Source organism: Sorex fumeus, unplaced genomic scaffold, assembly GCF_029834395.1.
Source record: "Sorex fumeus unplaced genomic scaffold, SorFum_2.1 ptg000015l, whole genome shotgun sequence".
Classification (NCBI taxonomy): Eukaryota; Metazoa; Chordata; class Mammalia; order Eulipotyphla; family Soricidae; genus Sorex; species Sorex fumeus.
The window spans coordinates 20,129,287-20,151,232 of NW_026606072.1; the positions used below are offsets into that span (position 1 = coordinate 20,129,287).

Here is a 21,946-nt window from a genome sequence, read left to right on the forward strand (position 1 = left end):
TAAATGTTGCCGTTGTTAGGACAGAGTGCTGCCATAGTACCACAAAGCCAATATTAAACATGTTTATTTGGGTTCCATATATTCATATTCTGATGTGTTGTTACTACTGCTACTGTTTTCTTATACCTAAAAGCTGCACAGTTGAGAAAGGGGGGCATGCAAGTTCATGACAAAAGGCAAAGACACTGAATATATAAACTGTTGTTAAAAGATTTTTTTCTTCTTTAACAAAGTTTCAACCTTAGATGAAGTTTTTTCTTATTATTTCATGAAGTCAGAATCCCTCATGTTTGCTTATTGATAGTGGTTTAGTGAAATAGTTTGTAGACAACAATATTGAAAAAGCAGAGATGAGAGTCAGAACTAAAAAAAATCAAGGCGTGTTTTGGTCATTTGACCAGATAACAGTCAGTCAGAGTATACTTAAAATATGAGCATCATGAAGCAGAAAAAAGCTAACTATCAGTCCAACAAACAATTTTAAAATATAGAGTATTTTTAAAAGAAAGTTTGCAGACTGAAATAACATAGGAAATATCACTTGCTAACATCAGGTCACCTCAAATGCTTTAGTGACTAAATTGTGGATAAAATGTAACGTTTGCTTCTGAAACAAGTGCTGGATTTGAAAAATGCCAGGCTCAGAGTATAATTTCTTGTGCCATTTTGCAGAATCACGACTGCAGTGGGGAAAAAAACTGTAGTTTATAACGCACAAGCATAATTTCATAGTACTGGACGGTCCTGAAGAACATAAAACAATCTCAATCTACGCATTTAGCAGAGCAGAGAAGAAATAATGTAACTGTGATGATTCCATTTCAGCTACTGAGGCAGATACAGTGGTTGGCAGTCAATGAGATTTTTTTCCCCTCAGTACCTCTTAACCTCATAAAATATGGAATTCATAACTTTAACCTACACATTACAATCTCAGGATATCCACCCGCCCTCCCGTCCACCCAGTCATTTCAATATGCACAGTTAATGAATATTAAGTTTAAGAAAAAAGCACCTTAAAAGAATCAATTTCATGGTGAATGCATCTAGTTAAGCAAGTCATTTAAACAGCATTTTACTTGTGTGTAGCAGACCATTTTATAAGTTACTGATAACTTTACAAGCTTGTGTTTCAGACAAGCTAATTGGTTGTCTCTGATGTGTTTGGGCTCTCACTCATTAACCCTCCTTCCTGTCTAGTACATACTTGATTAGCTCTCGTACTTATCGGTAGAACTTTTTTAACAACCATACTCTATTGCCCGGAGAAAGTTTTCCATGGAGAGGTTGCTTCCCACTTACAACAGTTGCCTTCTGGAGATAAAGGTCACTCATCCCTGAGTATCAACCCAAACATGGAAGATGCAAGATCAACTATAAAACCCTAAAAGTATTTAATACCAAATATGGATGCTTTTTTGGTAAGAGAAGACTAGAAACTATTCCAGCAGGGAAGAAGAGATGGGAAGAGAAATAGAAAAAGCTGTGCAGTTGAAAGCTGGCTGCCTGTGTAATTAATGACTGTGTTCTAGATGTTATTGAAAAGTCTTCTGCCTGCACCTGCATGCAAAGACAAGTGGACTGATGCTTCTCTTTTTTGCATATGTCAATGCTTTCCATTCTCTGAGATAAGAATTAGATGCTTTGTTTGGACACAGATTAAAGGAATAGCTCGAAACATAAGTGTCCTATGGGTCCTGAGATTTCTGGAGCGGTTCTGTTTTCCATGATGGGTTGTTTGCTTTTCTGTTTGCAAAACAATTCATCTGCCTGCAGGCATATGTATCATAGACTTTTAACCAATTAGACTTACAGTTTTAAAAACCGCTCATGAAACCCCACCTCTTGCATACAGCCTCAGCCTTATTAACTGGATAGCAAGGTAAGAGCTTTTCAATATTCATTTTTTCCCTATGCACACTGTAGTCTGGTATAAAATATAGCACATATTTTTCCCTTTCATTACGATTTCATCTCTTTAAAATTGTTTAAAATTAATGACTATGTGCCTTATGACTGGCCTTACTCACCAGAGAATACAGAAAACTTTTCATTGTCTATGCCATCAAGGAATATAGACTCATTGACATGAATTTAAATTGATCGTAGAATAATTATTCTAATCTGGGTTATCCTAGTGGAACTAGTAATCTGAATAAAAATGGAGCTTACAACAGACGTATGGAGATACTTCCTCCAAATTAAGTCTTGATAACAAGCAATAAAGTTATATAGTAATTATTTAGGATGCCTTTGAAGAAATTAGTCACTCATACAGCTGAATTCATAATAGCATAAAAATGAAAGCAACTCAGAGACCTTTCAGTGAGGCACAGAGATAAACAAAACCTTGGTTTAGCTATATAATGGAATACTACTTAGCCATTGAAAGGAATGAAGTCTTGTCAGTGAGTGGCTCCAAATTTTTTTCCCTTGCATATCTGTAGCTCTAGTCACATGTTTTAACTCCCCAAAATTTTGTTTGAACCGAACTTCAAGAGGAGGAGAATTTATATGGAAGAAAAACCCAGTGGGTTGGTAAGTTTTCCTCCTTAATGGGAATAGGTTTAACCCTGAAAAGTTTGACACTGACTTATGATAAAATAACCAAACTTAAATTACTAATACCTGTATTTAGGGTATATGTTTTATTATTGGGGCTGGAGCGATAGCACAGCAGGTAGGGCATTTGCCTTTCACACAACTGACCAGAGTTCGATTCCTCCTTCCCTCTCAGAGAGCCCGACAAGCTACCGAGAGTATCCCGCCCGCATGGCAGAGCCTGGCAAGCTCCCCGTGGCATATTTGATATGCCAAAAATAGTAACAAGTCTCACGATTTATTGTGAGACATTACTGGTGCCCACTCAAGCAAATCGATGAACAACGGGAGGACAGTGCTACAGTGCTATCTAATATGTTTATAGACATAGTATAAAGCACTATGTATATTATATAATTTATATATGTTATTTTATCCATGGGAGTTATAAATATATATTTGACCTTTTCTGTAAGGTCAACCTTGTAGATGTACTTTGTAGTTAAAATTGGCCTCTTATATAGAGAGAGTTGAATGTAGTTAAACTTGTAAATGCAATAGATTGTACCAAAACTTGAGAATCATTCAGATTTATAAATAAATGGAATGTATCTGTAGAATTCTCTGGGAAATGAAACAAAAAAGTATGACCTACTTGAGGATTTTTTGATTATTATATAGTCTTGATGTTCAGAAATGAAAACATTTAACATTTGATTAATATATACTGTAATATATTAAAGTTATAAATGGATCTTTGAAATGTTTTAGAGTCGTTAAGTACACTAAGTTGATGAAATGCTGCTGGACCTCAGCAGTATTCAGCTTCCTGAACATATTATCAAAATATACCAAACTATAAACAGGATATTTTTAAGCTGGTTGTAATAAGTACAAGAAAAACTAAACTTTGGACACTGTAAATTAATAAATTATATATTCCTGTTTCAAACCTTAAAGTAACAAAGGCTAATATGGTCTGCACTAAAAATCATCCTTAAAGGCGCAAAAGTCTCCCACTAGCAGGCTACAGACCCTACATCCTGGCCAGCTCTTACAGCCTTTAAGTCTCCACATGAGAAGAGCACAGGCAAGAAATGGAAGGCATACAAGTTATATTCTGGAGCACAAGTTTATTTCTAGACCCTCAATTCTGTACCACTCAACTATATGTTAAGTATTGTGCCACTCCTATCCAGTTTTGATTTGTATAGCTTTTGTTTGTTTTAGTTTGAGAACCAAACCCAGTGCAGCTCAGGGCCTACGCCTGGCTCTGTACTTGGGGATCACTCTTAAGCAAAATTCAGGGGACCATATGGAGTCGTGGGTAAATTGACCCCAGGTAAACTGCATGCAAAGAAAGCGCCTTAATTTCCATTCTATCTCTTGACTTCCCAAATTGCATTTTGTTGAAAGGTTATTTGTCTGCGTCCAAGCCATCTAAAATTGGGGCCAAAGCATTAGCACGGTGTGGGCCTTGCACAAAGCTTATCCAGGTTCGATCCCTGGCATCCCATATGATACCCAGAACACAGACAGGAATAATCTCTGAGGGTACAGCCAGGAGCAACCCCTGAGCATCACTTGGCGTGGCCCCAAAACAGAAACCAAAAATAAAACCTCTGAAATCATGCGTTGAATCTGCCCTGTCAGTAAAACCAGGTTACGTGTCCTCTAAAGAGAAAGGCTGACAAGTAAGATCCCGCCACGACCCCGGAAGTCTCTTGCCCAGCCTCTTCCCCAGGATTCCTTATTTCCTGAAAGCCCAGGGTTGACTATTTTGTTTTTGTTTTCCTTTTTTCTGTTAAGAACCAAGTAGTAGATATTTTAGGCTTTGTGAGACATGCTGTCTCTGGCACTTACTCATTGTTGTCAATGTCATATGAATGTGCCCATGGATAAGTAAAGAAGCAGGGCTTTGCCAAGACCACTTGATTGGCGGGGAATTTATAGTGCCCAGGTGCTGGGGAGGAAACCAGCAATGGCCTCTGGGACTAAGGCCCCTTCTACTTTTAAAAGTTCCTTTGAGGGCCGGAGTGATAGTACAGTGGGGAGGGTGCTTGCCTTGCACACAGCCAACCCCAGTTCATTCTCTGGCATCCCATATGATCCCCTGTGCACTGCCAGGATTAATTCTTGAGTGGAGAGCCAGGAGTAACCCCTGAGCATCTCTGGTGTAACCCAAATAGCCAAAAACAAAAGTTCCTTTGAAAATGTTGAAGCTTCTTCCCCTTGAGGTAGGTGAGGTTCTCCTCCAGGTCTTAAAATCTAAGAGAGAATGGGCTTATCCTTTCTATCTGCAGGTGTGGGGCCTTGGGTTGAAGCCAGAACATGTTGCAGGGGTCAAGTAGACGAGCTGGAGTGGAGCAGGGTGTAGATTGAGGAATACCGAAATACTGGAGTCCTTTCCTTGCTCCTGAAACAGAAAGCATCCGTTTCTACACTGAGCTTTTCACAGCAGCTGTCCGACAAGCAGACTTTATCTGTAGGAGAAAAAAATGAACCGTTCAGGCATATAGAAAAGAGAAAACAAATGTAGTCTGTTCTATACTGGTAGGTGAGCAGATTAAGCACAAATAGATCTACTTTGCAAATCCTATTTATCCTACCCAGACAAATGAAATCACTTTATTTGTTTCTTCTGGAATGTACTGAGGACTCCTGTGCAGTAAAAGACTGGGTTTCTGTATAATTATTGTCACTATATTTGACATTCTCTACACATCAGAGGTCACTGTCTGAGTAGGAGGACTTGTTATAAGAGAGAGACTTGGTCACAGGCCATAGCCTGAAGTTATTGGTCTGTCTTTTAATTACCAAAGGTCAGGCAGTCTGCCCATTGCTTCAGAAAGAAGCTGTCTTATGAGAACTGCACGCTATGTGACATCTTGTGTTCTTCAAATCAATCATCTATGATAAATATATACTCCCAAGGTAATACTATTATAATTTGGTTAACATCAAGGTGACTCCACTGACTACTCAGAGTGAATGTCTATTCTATGTAGTAATATCGTAGGACTCTAGAAATAGTTTCACTAATATATTACTGCCTTTAATGTCACTTTTAGTACCTTTCTAAAGATTTTCAACTCCTGCAAGCAGCACAATGGATAGGGGAACAGCTGTTGCTGCTCTCTCTCTAAACTAACCTTTCTTTGAACAAGCTGCCAAGAATGTAGTCTGAAGAATCTTAATGATGCCCTGTCACTTTCTCCCTAGACCCATCCTGGAGCCACGGTGTGGGCAAAGTTCTGTCTGACTTTGGTGAAGGTTACCTAACAGGCTGCTCTGTGAGCTTCTGCCATTAAGACAGCAAAGTTGAAGGGTCCCAGACATGTGTAGAACACATATCCTCCACAGTGTGCTGAACAACCAATTCACGGGGGGTGGGGGGGTGGGGGGGGAACAAACCAAGTCTGGTTGGTGGTGGTACTTGCATATTTCCTTGGTATAAACACTAAAGAATGGCCCGTCTCCCAACTGGTGTCGCTCGCATCCTATTGCGTATAGTTGGAAAGAGAAGGCACACGATCAGCATTTCAATACCAATGTTTTCCCGCAGTGTGACATGTTAATACAATACGTGCATCTGCTACAGCTATGCAAGTGAGGAGCCGGGGTGTGGATGAGGAGAGCCCCGCTCCCTGGTTAACACATGCGCAATAGTCTATGGAACAAGGTGCTCTGGCAGGCTCCCATGGCTTCTTAATTGGAGCGCTGGGTGCATCCATCCATCATCCAGACCACTCTCTTCCAAGCAAGTTCAAAACCCATATGAACCAGATGTCTCCCAAATTCTGATGCATAGAGTCCCGTGGCAAGCACATGCCATGAGTGGAACCAGGTATTTCAAACAACTGGAGAGCTGGAATGACTCCCCGGGGGTTCAGATCAGTCACTGTGCCACGTTGTCTTGCAACATCCCCCAGCTTGCCCTTCTACCTATCAAATCCTGCTGCATCCATGCTCTTGCCCAGCTCTCTGTTGTTTTGCTTGTGGTCCTCACCCACTCGTCCTTGTGATCCGCCTTGGCTGCTGACTCATGCTGACGATGGGTCCGAAGGAGTTGACGTCAACTCACCTCCTTTGTGAAACCAAATGCATTTTCCAGAGATGGGGAAAGAAAGTGCTTCCTTCCTAAAGTGCCCTGTAACCGCCTTCTCTCGAGGTACTTCTGACTCAAATTGACGTATAGGACTTAAGAATTATTCTCTTATCATCATATCCTCTTGAGTTGAACAGTGCCTTTTCCTGCTTTCAGCTGAAGTGCAGTTCGTATGCTATAAATGAGGAAAAGGGTCTTCAGAAAACTGGACAGAATTGCAACAGTCCTTTATGGTCACAGGAAATCCTGAAAGTTGGGCACTTACAATCAGATGATACAAATTGATGAAGACAGTTGTTTTGTCAGGCTCTTCTTGCTTCTGTTTTGTTTTTCTTCAGTGGTACCCTGCTCTAACCGGTGGCATTCTAGGCAATGCACTTGGAGCATTGGCGCAGTTGACTTGTCAAATAACACGCACTCTTCCCTCGCACATGCACCGGCCTCCCACACACAGTGTCGGTTGAATGAATGAAGTGGTGGGAAACCAGCTTCCAGGATACAAGTTCCGAAGCTCCTTACACCAGTCTCACTCCCTGACCCCCACACTCACCACTGACTTAAAGGTGGTAATTACACATCTGCTGTAGACATGTTGATGTGAAAGTGGGGGCTGGGAAAACCCAGAGGGCCCAAAAATCCAGTTTCTGTCCCCAGCAGTAAAAGTGTGGGTAAACACCTGGTTCCCCCAAGAGGGGCAAGAGGTAGCAGTATTTCACCTGTGTGAGAGCAGCTCTTCTCCACATTGGTGGAACCAGCCCCAGTGTGTTCTGGACACTGCAGGGGCAGCAACTCTCCTTAATGCCAGGACCAGTCAGTCACTAGAACTAGAGGTAGAATATTCTAGGATGTGAAACTGAGGCCCATGTGGTATATAATTATCATTTACCCTATCTTTTCTTTTCATATTTGTCTTGTTTTTGTTTTGGGGCACAGCCTGCTATATTGAGGGCTCTCTCCTGGCCGAGCTCAGGGGACCATATGTGGTACTTGGGATCAAACCAGGGTCATCACGTGCAAAACAAATGCCTTGACCCCGTGTTGTCTCTATGGGTCTCCTTTGTAATGTTTTGCCACGTGTTTACCTGCATCAAAGCCTTCCTGTTAAGTATTTGATATTAAAATCAAACTCTTGTGCCAGAAAGAGAGGGAGGGAGAGAGAGGAGAGAGAGGGAGAGAGAGAGAGGGAGAGAGAGAGAGAGAGAGAGAAACAGAGACAGAGACAGAGCACTCTAGAGCTCATGCAGGAAAGCCAAATCAATTCCTGTGACTTCATGGTTGACCAAGTACTTCCAGGAGAAGCACCAGCAACTTCTAAACACCACCAGGTATGGCCCAAATACAGAAACACAAACAAATACCAAGTGGTTCACCATCACCTAAAATTACTAAGTAACGCCTCTGGATTGTGCTGGTGTACCCAGAGTGTTAAGAGGGAAATGAGTCCAGAGTAGGTACACACTGTTGGTTAGTGACATGCTGGTTGAATAACAGAAATCATGTGTGGTGGAGGGAGGGAAGCAGATTATCATTACACATAAAATGAGGTTGGCAGGCTTTTTAAAAGGAGACTGTTATTGTCATCCAGAAATGACTCACGTGTCCTCTAGAAACCAAGTTACCCCATTTTTGCAGACCATGAAAGTGAAACCTTTGAATGGGAACTGAGGACAAGGGGAGAAAATGAGTGTGTCCTTCTAACACCGCCGGAAGAGTCTGAAGCAGCAAGGGTGATTTTATTCTTCTGCCACTCAAGGAAACATAGAGGACGCTTTGTACCCCATGAGTGGGTCTCTGGTGCTATGTCATGTGTTGCAGGTTTAACAGCTGCTACAGACATTAGCGGCCTGGAGCTGGTGCTGACGTGTCTCTGTTACATACACGGGGACCCCACAGTCAGTGAGAGGATGGAATGCAATCCAGCCCTGCCCCATGCCCCACACTCGCTCTGAGGACAGGCGAAAATAGGTTGGTTACTTGTGGCCACTTTGTTTTCCTATCTCCAGGGTGGACACATGGCCACTAAAAAATGCCCCCGCTCTGTGGGCTGTCCCCAAAATAGCGAAGTCACCACAGGTTGCCAGGCAGCTGTACTCGGATGTCATCCCCAAGTACCGCCTCTGGAAAGCCAAGGTGAAGCCATCACCACTTCCCGATTCCAGCCCTGTTGCAGTTAACCACATTTCAGCAACTGATAAAGTATTAAAAATACTGAGGACCATTTTCTCTGAAGTCACCTGGCAAATGTTTATCTTGATATAAGAAATAACCTTTACAGAAGCATGCCCATCAAAACACATATAGATTGTTGTATGTCAGACTAGTTGGTTAGGCTATTTTTCCAGCCTTAAAAGTGCAGAGGGAAGCAGATAATTCGTGTGGGTGAAACTTAAATATCTTTCTTAAAAATTAGACGGAAGGAACCAGAGAAACAATACAGTGAACCCCCAACCCCAGGTTCTGCCTGGCACTCCATATGGTCCACAGGCACCACCAGTAGTGATCCCTGAGCATAGAGCCCTGAGTAATCCTTGACCACCGTCAGTGTGGCACCAAAATAAAAATAAGTAAATAAAATTAGACTGGACCCTATAGAAGGACAAAAATAGGTCAGTGGGAATGCTGGAGTCATTTTTATTTTAATGATGCAGGGCAGATCAAAACTGGAAGTGCTTATAAATATAAGAAAGCAAAATTAAAATAGGAGTCCAAAGGGGAAACAAAGATCAGTAAGCTGAAATCAGCATCTTCTACATTATACTTTTTGCTTTCAGAAACCTCAAAGTCTTTACCTCTCATAGAGCCATGTTCAGGCAACAAACTCAGCTATACCAGAATTATTACCAGAATGGCAGGATTATTTAAAAAGTCGATAGTATGACTGTAGAGTTGTGTGACACCATTGTATCCCAGCCAGGTGAATGGAGCACCACCAGGACTCACTTAGGCTACGAATCAGAAAAGCTCACATTCCCCTGCTCTGTTTGTCAGCCTAACACCAGTAGCTTCGTGATCTGCCGACCACCCTGGATTCAAAGCTTCCATTTCCTTCCCACGTTTAATATTCTGAAACATAAGTACCTCCAGACATTTTTATTGTCTTCCAGGTATGTCTACATGATAGACAAATATTTAGTTTCCAGGATACCAAGCCTAACAGAGAGCTGGAAACCTTACTTTTCTCTCTCTTCTCTCTCTCCCCCATCTTTCTCTGCCCCATATTGCAGGATATCACATTAAATTTTGCAGTTATTGAAATCTATTATTGCTCTCAAATTCGCTCTTAATTTGCTACCAAAATCAGTTCTGTGAACTAGTAAGTGAACCATTTGGAGGAGTATTGCTGTTGCTGTATTCTTACTATGTTAGTCATTTTTTGCATTTTAATGCAAATTTTTCATTTTAACTTATCTAGTTACTAGCAAAACTTTCATATTTAAGATTGTAAACTATGACAAGGGCACAGTTGTCTTTTTTTCTTCTTTCTTTCTTTTTGGGTCACACCCAGCAATGCCCAGGGGTTACTCCTGGTTCTGTACTCAGAAATTACTCCTGGCAGTGCTTGGGGAACCATATGGGATGCCTGGAATCGAACCCAGGTTGACTGTGTGCAAGGCAAATGCCCTACCTGCTGTACTTTCTCTCTGGCCCAAGGGCACAGCTGGCTTCATGTATCAGACCTCAGGTATTCATGTGGTCTCCTCTTGATTGGATGTATCATTGATCTAATAGAGGGTTGCAGCATGACCACAGGGATCCCTATTTGTCTCAGTGCCATCTGAAATCTCATCTGGAGCAGAAACAAGGAAAGGAGAATCCCTGCTCGTAAACTCTTTAGAGCTACTTGTTCCTCTTCCTAGGGGACAGGTAACCATGTTCCCTACCTGCCAACTCTTCCTCTCCTCCCCACTTCCCTCCTGGCTGCTGGCTCCCTTGCTCTGATGACTGGCCCTTCCTCCCCAGTAGGACAGATTTGATCTCTGGGGTGACTCGTTCCCCAATACTGAGGAAAATAAATGAAAAGAATGGAGTTTACTTTTCCCATACAGGAGAATTCTCCTAACAGTATGATTTCTAAGATCCCTTCAGAGCAGGACCAGGCAGGAGGCTCAAGGATAGAGTGCTTGCTTGGCGTGCTTGAGCCCTGAGCTCAGTCCACATCACCACATGGTGCCCTAAGTGCTTCTGGGAGTGACCCCCAAGCACCATGCCAGGAATCGCCCCCAAATACCACTGGGTATGCTTCCCTTCCCCCTCAAAAGAAAACTTTGGTCAGAAATTGTGCCAAAGTCTTGTGACCTATACTCTGATCTGTATATGACATTTTTGTTACTCTCCAGAATCTAAATTAATGAGATTCCTTTAATTCCTACAGTCTTTGCTTAAGTAGTTATTTATTACAAATATACAGGTCTATAGAGGAATTGCGGGACACTCTTGAACTACTGAGTATGTTAAAATGTCAGCATATTTGTGGTTCCAAGATTAGCATGAAAACATATTTCTTACATAGATCTTGCTCACGTGGAAACATACACAAATATTAGTACACTGTGGATGGTTTGTCTCTGCTGCTAACAATAGTTTGGTGATGGTGATGATAAAGACAAAGTGAAACCACATTTACAAAAGGCATAAGGTTGGGACACTTTTTTTTTTCTGGGTCAAGTATTGAATAAAACAAAACTTTGGAATTTTCCATGGTACATGGAATTTAATGAAATTTGTTGACCAAAAAATGTCTTTGAAGAATGCCTCTCTGATGTTGCTACTGTCTGAAATTTATGTTATATAAACTATATATTTTATTATATTTATTTTATTATATTTATGGTTAAACTATAAATACAAACACTCTTTTCTTTTTCGTTTTTTCCCTCCTCCTCTCCTTTCTTTTTTTTTTTTTGTGAGAGATTCCTGGCCATTGCAACCCCATCATCAAAAGCAACAACATGCAGTGCCCAGAGATCTCATGTCTTGGGGATGTATGCTAGAGTTATGGTCTATCACACACCAGGTTGTGGGCGGGAGGACCCCAAGCTGTGCCATGGTAATCTCAGCTCAAGTGGGATGGTGGTGGGATGAAACCGGCAGCCATGTTCTGTGCCTCGAGCTATCCCTGGCAGTGTTCTCTTCTCTGTGATAGTGTGTCTGCATCTGTGTCTCTGTGTGTGTGCACATGTGCATATAAGGAGTTACGTGAACTTTGCATTTTTTCATTCTTATTGAGAGGAGATTAATGCCTCTGAAAGTCAAAACAGTATGGTATTTGTTCAGATCAGGACATGAAAATGCATCTGTACCCTAACCACTACACTGAGTAACTTGTGACTCATTATGAATTGAATAGTTTTTTTGAAGCTACCTAATGCTCTACCTGCTCTGCCAACTCTCTGGTCTTTATTTTTCCATTCCTGAAAATGTGAAACTGGTAAGAGAATAGACTGAAAAACTGTCAAATTGACATGCATGCAATCAGTTTTATCCTTGTGTCATTTTAATTTTGTCTTTGTTTTTGAGCCACACTTGGTGGCACTCGGGGTTTACTTCTGGCTCTGTGCTCAGAGATCATATGTGGTGCTGGGGAACAAACCCAGATCAGTTCCATGCAAGACTAGCACCTTGCCCATTCTACTATCTCTCCAGCTCCCTCTTCCCTTTCTTAGAAACTACTTTCCCGTGGGAAAGAGAGGTAGTAACAGCAGGTAAGGTGTTTGCCTTGCATGCGGCCAACCCAGGTTCCATTCACGGCACCCATATGTTCCTCGAGCCCTGACAGGAATGACCCCTGAGCAGAGAGATAGAAAGAAGTAAGCCCTGAGCATGGCCAGACGTGGTGCCAAAACCAAAAAACAAACAAATTATTTTAAAAACATAACAAAACAAAATCTACTTTCCCAGGTCTCTGTATTAGATACTAGAAATTTATGGGAGGAAGGAAATATTATGTAGATCCTATTTTGTTGTTTTTGTGTGTCTGAAGACCCAACTAACCAAGTTGCTAAGTAAGTATCGTAGTACATATTACAGGCTGTGGCCAATTGAATAAGTTTGCAGGATAGTGAAGGCAGCTGTGCTCAAGTTTGGGGCTTAAGTGGTTCTTTTTGGCATTCTTCAGTGTGACTTACCCCATGTCTCAGCACACAGAGTTCTTTTTTAGACCTCATCAGGCTTCCCAGGCTATTAGCAGATGGATGGGTTGGCTTGAAAGTGGGTCATTCACCCCTGGAGAAAAAAAACAACTCTGGGGTCACAGCATATCACCCGCATTTATAGGAACAGTGGTGGATGGTGTTCTAGAAATGCTTGGACATCTCAGTTTGGTTGCATTCCCCTTGGCAATCCCCTTACTGCATCCTTGTCAGTGTTTCAGTAGGAGATAAGTTCCAATCAAATCAGTAACCTATTTCTCTTCCTCCCCCACATCCAGGTCAAAAAATACTTTGAACTTGAACCCCTTGCACGGGGCAAACGCTGGATCCTGCAGCCTTGCTCCCTGGATGATCTGGATTCCCTGAAGGACAGCTTCTCTCAGCTTATCAGCTTGTTGGAAGAGAAGGACCATGAGACTGGAAGAATGTAAATGCGGCTCAGAGAACGGGTTCCCCAACCGCCTTGAACCTGTCGTGCTTGTTTCTCGTTTTTCATTTTTATCTTGGTATCCAGACTCTCGTGGCTTCTGCTTTCCTTTAGCTATCTCAGATTCTCATCTCTTTATGACAGTGAACATTTTTTCCATCAAGTGAAGTCTCATCGGCATTCGCGTCAAGTACACACTACTGAGAGAGAATATTCTCTATTTACCACTAATCCTCTACACCGCATGTCTCTTCCTTCTGTTGTCCTCCGCATCCCTGCCCTTCTCTGTGCTAAAATAAACGGAATCTGTGGCTCAGACAAGTAAAATCCCTGGTGAGAGGCTCAGCGAAATGCAAAGAACCTTGGCTCATTTCCCTGTGTTTGGAGGTGCTGGGTTGTGTGTCTGGGCCTCCTCATACTATGTGTGTCACTTTCAAGAGCTCTTGGAGGTTTTACTTAATTTTCATTTGGGGGGTTTTGTATCCTGGCCTCATAGATTATGAGAGATAAATGAGCACCAAAACCTGCAATTTTTCACCTCTTCAGAAAGAACTCTTCTGCCATAGAAAGACAAGATGCACATTGCTTCCTTGACGGCCTCCCAAGTCTCACTCCCCTCCCTATTTTGAGAGCAGAGACATTGTTTTTGGTTATTTGTTTGTTCGAGAAGAGAGGAAATTAAGGCACAATGTATGGTCATTGATTGCTGTTTGGTCAAGTCCTCAAATATTTTTTAGTGTAAAAATTACCCCACATAAAGTCAGCTACAATACAATATAGGTATCTTTTTCTAAAATTCTTGTGTTTGATTTGAATAGAGACCATAATTTTTAAAACAATAGATAAAAAATTTTTGAATAACCAAATGAAGTATGGTTTATACTGGCTAAGATTTAGGTTGGCATGGATTTGACAAAGATAACAAAGACAGAATCATCTGTATATTCATTCATTAAGTACTAATGGAGTTTAATGGAGCCTATTAATGTCTCCATCTAAGTAATTAAAGGTCTATCAGTATTTCTATTATAAACCTCTATTTTCAGGGGTTTCAATGTGCCCTTAAAAAAGTACTGGAGCTGTAGCAAATAATTTTAGGGCTTGAATTCAATTTGGAACTTTTTGCCCCTGTGTAACTTAAAAAAACAAATTGCATAGAGGGAAAAAATGCACAGTTTCACTAAGATTTAGAGCCTTTGACCTTTTCTAAATCAGAATCACCTATAGTTTGGAAGTTTATGGTTAAAAATATTCTTTGGCACATTTTGTAGATTTTTGACTACTTTATGCACATAGTGGTCAAATGATTAAAAAAAATCGCTCCCTACATGTGAGCAATGAAAACATGTTTATAATTTTTAGGTAGCATAAGCTGAAACCCACAGACACACTGATATTACAGGGTGATGTAATCCCTTGTAACTCTCCAGAAGATAGGCGTCATTCAAATACAGTTTGTGTGGTTTAATCCTGTAGGGAAAATTTTATGTGAACATTGCCTTTGAAACATCGAACATTTTCTCTTCCCAACAGAGTAGGTCCAAAAAAGAGTCCTAAATCAGTTTTGTCAGGGAGCATCCCAGAATATTTTCACACCGCCTCATCAGGAGGAGCATGGAACTTTCATTCCGATGACCAGTTACCCAAATCCTGATTTTTACTCTGTCTTCTTGTGCTCATCGCCTCTGAGAAAATAAATGATTATTAGGCGCTGCTTTCTCGGCCCGTTCATCCAATATCGGATGTTGTCTTTTTAAGCTAGTGTGTCTGAGCACTCCCAAGCCATCTGTTAAATGACTTCGCGTTGTCTGTGTGTGTGTTCATGTGTGCGCCAGTGATGGGCTGCTTCTCAGGCCCGTGACTGTCTGCAGCATCTCAGCCGTCAGAATGAAAACATTATCCATCAGTACCCAACAACAGCTGTTTTTGACAAGTTTCTGTCTGACGCCTAATGCTTTACAACTGTCAATAAGGCTCCTTCTTTGTCTAGCAGTTCGGAGAGCCGTCTTGCTGCTTCCGCGAGGCCTCCTGTCCTCTTAACCCTAGAATTTGCCACGTTTGGGAAATCCACAGCGGGGAGGGGAGGCGGCTGGGCCTATGTGGGTGGGTGGCGGGTGGCGGGTGTGTGGCTGTGGTGATGTCCTGTTCCTATATTCACATAAAGTGCCACAGGTGGCCTACTTTGCATATTCCACTATTATATAGGAAAAACAGTCTGTTATGTATTTCTTCACTTCGCTTCTTGTTATATTTATGGAAGTTACCCATTTTTGTACCTTCTTGGCACAAGCGGTTGCCTTTTTGTAATGGCAATTAATTTATATGACAAAACTTTGTATCTACTGTAGTTTACAGTATCAGTTGCTAATTAACTGCCATAGTACCCTGTCTTTCTATTAAAAAAAAATGCTGTATCTGTTATACTTAGAGGTTAATGGATTTGTGTGGACAGTTGCCAAGCAAGAAGAACTCGTATTGTCCGTGATTTATATTTGATTTCCACTTTCTTCAAATGAAAATAAATGCTGAGTAGAATTGATGTCTGCAGACTAACTCTTTTCGGCTTTGGCATTTGGGAGTCCCAGATTTCTGTTTACGTTTGTGTCGCCTGTTTAAGTCTTCAAAATAAGTTTCTGCTGCTCTTGGGTCAAAACAAATGATTAATTCGCATTTCCTTTGAAGCCATTGTGAAAACCTCACAAGACAAAATAAGAGGGAAAAAGCATGAGTCTTTTCCAGTTGGTTTGTCTTCTGTGGCAATTTACTTTCCCTTTCGACGTGAAGTGTGAGCAGAGTGAAGCTGGTTCCTTGTCACCCTTCAATCAAAGCATCATGGTAGAATATTTGCTTGGAAAAGCCACTTGCTAGAGTGGCTCAGCTTGGTGCAATGAACTCTTTCCTTCAATGTTGATTGATGCTCTCAGGAAATAACTAAATCTATTTTTAAGTGACTCCAGAGGAAATATGACTGTGCATTTACAGATTTCTCCTAAGGTATGGCATTGTTTTATACAGGAGAAAGAAACACAAAAGATGAATGGAAGAGGAGAGAAAAGAAAAAAATACATAAGAGAAAATGAAAATTTCAAACCCTACCTCTCCTTTAGCCCCAAGTGCAACATTTTTCTGACACTTGGCTGCAGAGAAAGCCTGCAGTGCTTTACTTTTAAGCCGGGCTCCAACTTGTCCTCCTAGCAGAGTTTCCTGGGCAAGCAATTAGCAACCATCAAATTCCTGAGCATCTCAGACCTATCCCAGCAATTGTGGACAGAACTGTAAGATTTTGAAGCTAATGGGGTTGTCTTAATGCCCAGATGGAATATTCAGACTTGCGTGGAAATCTAATTCATGCCTGGTTTCGTCTTTTTTTTTTTTTTTTTTATCATTTTAAAGTGCATTTTCATTAACCTTCTGACCTAATGGTGCAAACAGAAAGGAAACTTGTGTGTGGAATGGGCGGGATGGGTGGGAGTGGCCCTTTGGGATGTGTCTTTTTTTTTCTTTTAAGTGATTTTGAGGGAGGCTCTGTCTTTGTTATGCAGACCTTTTAGGAGAATACAGATTCTCTGCTTTCTCCTTTGCTAGAGCAGGTCCTAGAGATCTGACATTCATGCTGTGAAATGAATGATCACATTGGGATGGGAATGCCTGACTCCTAAGCATTCAAAAATTCTGGTCACCTGGAGTCAGCATAAGTAGATGATTTGTATCTCAGGGTTAAATGTTTTCCAGCTCCAGTGCACCAAGTGACTGATGAGCACATGGTTGGCTCCCTCTCCCCCCCCCCCCCCCCGCCTCAATCTTGTACTGGTTGATAGGAAAGATCTCTCAGAAGCCTCAGTTTCCCCTCCCGTTTCCCATTCACGTTGAATTCAGACCCACAAGAACTTTCCTTCCTCCTTCTCTTTCATCAGAACTGGCAATTCTCATGTCCATGGGGAGTTTCATTCATCTGTTTGTGAAAACCTTTCATACACCTTTCAATTAAACCAATGAAAAGACTTTAAAGGGTCCCAGGAAGAATCTCTCTAGTATCACACCATGTTTATCACGTTTTCTCTACAATCCATCTTGTATTTTTTTCTTTGCTTTGAAAAGCACTGTTTACTGGAACCTGGATTAAATGGAAAGGCCACCTACACAGTGCTCTTAGACTCAGCTTCTACTGCGCTTTCATGCTCTACTCAAGCCTTCTGATTACACAGGACTATGGTGGAACACTATATGAATAATCACTTTACAAGGCAACGGGACAGGCCTGTGGTTTGAAGCAACTCCACTTGCCATACATATCTTGTGAGGTCACTGAGATAGAGTCTTAGAGACTAAAGGAAGGGACTCCATGATTATATGCATTGCCAGGCTCAACCAGGTTTATAACCCTGATTCCCAACTGTTCCTCCCCACCCTCATTGCTCTAGGTGGCATTTTCACGAGGATGAACTAACTTGGGTGCAGCTATGTAATTGTACTGTCAAAGAGTGATCTGCCGACAACCAACAAGTGGTGAATTCTTTTCTTGTCTGTTTGTTTGTTTGTTTGTTTTTTAAAAAATCTCTCCTTGCTATTCTCATGCTCTCTAAATATCCTCCATAATTATTTTAGCCTAGTTCTTTCCAGCTCCAAGACTCCAGCCATAGAACTAAGTTGGCAGTGTTGTGTTCCCAGATGGAAAAACCTGGGGACAGGGGACACTCTGACACTCTGACAGTTGAAAATAATCTTTGTCCAAGTATTGAGTTCCCTGATGTTCTCCTGTATTTCTCTGTTTCATCAGGGATTTGAGGAAGTGGGAAAGCTGATGATTTTTTAAAGTTTAGGATCGCTTACATCATAGGCAGCCATTCTGAAAAAGGTATAAAATCCCGTCTTGAATGTCACAACCTTTCTGATAAGTGATTCATTGAGACAAAGGCTGGAGCTCCAATGTCAGGATACTAAGCGCCTGTAAGCAATTGCCTTGCAAGTCATGGAATGACTGGAAAATCTGAGCAGTCAATTCAGATAGGCTTATGGAGACTCAGGGATGAGGAGGGCCCCGGGAGTTTCTTTTAAAGGAAATCTGTGAGGAAGTTGTTTCTGGAATAGGAATGAAACCAGGTAACACACCTGAAAGGCTCCCTCACGAGGAAAGGAATGATTTCTAGCTGGTTTGGGTATAATCTATGTAAAGAACAGTCAGGAAAATGCTTGTCAGGGGTATCCTGAAGGCCAGTCTGGTCTAATGATATTTAATCACTCGACTTATAAATATTAGAGTAAATTAAAAATGAGATTTTGTTGGACTAAAAAGTGCTTACCAAAAGGCAGAAGCAGGAATGCAAACAGTACGTCTGGCTGTCATCCTCTGTCATCTGGAGCAAGTCAGGCTGGGCTCTGGACCTTTTCCAGTTGTTTTACAACTTTCTAGACATGGGGTGTATCAACCCCACACTTTTATTAAGCCCCTTTAGGATTTTTTAGATGACAGCTTGTCAAGACTCAACTTACTGTTTTCCTTTTTACAGGTTCTATCTTGCAGTGGGAATATTTGGTTTAATAATTTTAGGCTTTCAGCTTGCTTATTCATTCATGGTGTTTTTATTGAACACCTACTGTGTAACAGTCATTGTGTTTCATACCTGTGGCACAGTACAGAACAGATTTTGTCCTTTCCTCTGGGGACTTTAATTCCTGTGATATTAGGTAAGTTGTATTTTTTTCTGTGACCCAGAGCATTTGGACTTTTTTTTAATTAGGGAGGGGGGCATTTTGTTATATTAAAATTGCAATTTGAGGTTAGACTTTTAAATATTCTTTTAAAATAATTCCCATTTAAAATGTCTTTGATTAAAATTTTTTGAGCAATTAGTAAGCTACAAGTTTAAACAGTCAGAAAAGGCTTTGCCTATTTGGTGTAGCTTTCTAAATAGAACTCTTTAAAGCTCACACCTTTTATTCTGCTGTTTTACTGCTTCAAGAACAAAGTATGTGTCTGGCACAAAAAAGTATTTCCAAAGTGCTAAACTAAACTCTGTCAATCACCTAACTGTTCTTTTCGTGGTCTATCTATTCAAAGACTCTTCCTCCTCTAGAACAGCTTGGTCTCATCCTTCAGTCTGTCAATCTAACAAATGATATATATCTGAAATGGAGATTCTTCAGGAAGGATAATCTTATTCAGGGACAGCCTTGGGTGTCCTTCCCCCTAGGAGGAAAGACAGCTGTTTTGCAAAATCATGCCACAGTTATGCCCATCTAGACAGAAGCATTAACCTAGAAGCTAGAGTGCCCTGTATTTTGAGCCCCCCCAAGCAGTGAGAGGTGGTACTTGGCCAACAGGGCATGGAAGGTTCAGTGCTAAGACCCAGGGATGACACTGTTTGAGCCCAGGAGTACCCAGGGTTGCTAGGGCCATACCTGATGTGCTTGGAGTTCTCCAAGGCCAGTAGTGCTCAGGGGCCATGGTGAACTAGGATTCAAACTTGGGGCCTTTCCCAAACAAGCCATGTGTCCCTGACCCTTGAGCTGAACTTGGCTTCTGGATTTTTGACTTGGGCAGAAATAAGTTTCCACTGGATTTCAGGAGACAGCTTTGTTTTCCTCTCACTAAAAACTCAAAACTCAGGGCTTTCTTGGAAGATACTAGTAATCTTATCATGCATTTCAAGATGGCACTTGGCATAGTTGCCTGTTCAGCAGAAACTAATGCTTTTTTTGTATTTAAAATACTTTCACAAATGTGATCTCATTCTGATTCTCATTTCCTTGAACACCTAGACTCCATACTGTTCCTCCCTCCCCAGCCCCAAGTCCCACGATCAATGTACCTCTTAGAGAACCACAAGCTGTTTCCTTATAGTTTACTAACCTGGACGTCCAAAAAGGAGTACAAACCTGAAGCCTCTCTATTTTCTATTGTTAAATTGCAAGTCATCCCATTTTTTTAGGTTAAAAAGCAAAATCAAACTGATGTTACACTGTATCAGTGATTATTTTCAAATTCAGTTTATAATTTGAGTTTTGCCCCTAATGAAATAATGGATCTTAACAATGATCAATGTGCCTGCTAATATCACAGAGAGGGCCTGTTAATATCACAGAGAATGCAACAACCTAGCATTATGTGCTCCTTTTATACATGTTTACAGTGTCACCTTGGAAGAACTTGTGCCAAAAATGATTGAACTATATTGGTCAAGCCAGTAGATCTAATAATCTGCAGAAAACACAGGAACAGGGATACGTTAAACAGAATGTGGTCATGCATTAAATAAATTCCAGCCCATTAGAATCTGAACTGGACAAGTGAATTGTTTTATTAAATGGCAAGAAGACCAAAGGGGAAAAAAAGGGGGGGGGGGGAAGAAAACTATAAATTAAGGAAGTCTTAAAATTTCAAATAATTGTAGAGTGTGGACCTTATTTAGATTCTTATTGAAACTATCAAGATGTAAAAGAAGAAAATTTGACACACGTAGGGATAATTTAAATATTTCTACAGGTTCTATTAAAAGCATTGTTTGGGGCCAGAGAGAGAGAGAGTATTGTGGGTAAGGCACTTGCCTAGTACATGGCCAATTCCACTTCAATCCCTGGAACCATATAGCACTGCCAGAGTGATCACTGGGAGCCTCCCCGATATATAATAAAGAAACATTGGTTACTCAAGCAGTTTTGGTGTGATAATGAAATTTTGACTATGTATTTATTTATTTTGGGTCCACACCCAATAATGCTCGTATATTACTTCTGATTCTTCATTCAAGGATCAATCTTGTCAGAGCTTGGGGAACCATGTGTGGTTGTAAGGATTGAACCCAGGTCAGATGCATGCATGCAATTGCCTCACCCACTGACTATCACTCCAGCCCCACACATGTGTTATGTATTATTTAATGGGTCCCTTATCTACTAGTGATGCACGGATAAGATACGATGCTTGTGACTTATTTTAAAATAATCCAAACAGTAAAGAAAAATGTAGATGAGGATATAAACTATAAGATTTACCAGAGCTGACATCTATTGAAGCCAAATAATCATGACATGGACGGTCATAATAAATTTTCATCTACCTCTGAATGTCTAACTTAGATTTTACCCAAGAAAACTGTTTAATTCTGTGGGCAAAAGTGTGTCACTCAAACATTCCTATTGATGTTGACCACAGTGTATATATGCAATATATATTATGTACGTTTTCGTGGGATAAAAAGATTCTAAATCAACACCATATACTTCTTATGAGTCCATTCTGTTAAAAGTACGTCAAAAGATGGGGAAGAAAGAAAGACAATGGAAGTCCAGAGGAGTCATGGGTCTTTCATGGTACCCTCTCAACCAGAGGAAAAAATGAAAACAAATAGGAAGGTAAGATGAAGTTGGATCCAAAAAACTGAATGCAAAGACAACATGTGGCCACTGGGAAGCCATTGAATGTTTTGAAAATGAGTAGCAGAATCAAAACAAGTATTTAGGAAGAGCAACTTGGAGATGGAGTGGGTTGAACGGTGAGCCTCTAAGGTGGTTGCTCGTAAGACTGCAGAGGGATGTGGTAAGATGAACACTGTTAAAATATTTGTCAGTGGGAATTGCTAGAGCCAAACAGAAAGGCTCAGGTAATGAAGAGAAAATGTTAAACCATTTGCCTATATTACCGGCCTGTCACTCCAGAACACTGTGTCCTGAGTATGAAGACAGACTGGGACAATCTCCAAAGGAAGATGGGGTGCATTCCCC

The 21,946-nt window shown here is 41.1% G+C and overlaps 1 protein-coding gene across 2 annotated transcripts in view; it reads left to right on the plus strand.

Moving 5' to 3' along the window:
• Positions 1 to 15,764, plus strand: part of ARL15 (ADP ribosylation factor like GTPase 15) — a 450,742-nt gene extending 434,978 nt beyond the window's left edge. For both annotated transcript variants that reach the window (XM_056112169.1, XM_056112168.1), the window contains one exon: positions 13,077 to 15,764. In XM_056112169.1, the coding sequence (XP_055968144.1) occupies positions 13,077 to 13,229 (153 nt within the window). In that variant the 3' untranslated portion in view covers positions 13,230 to 15,764. The remainder of the gene's footprint in view (positions 1 to 13,076) is intronic.
• Positions 15,765 to 21,946: the final 6,182 nt, after the last annotated feature.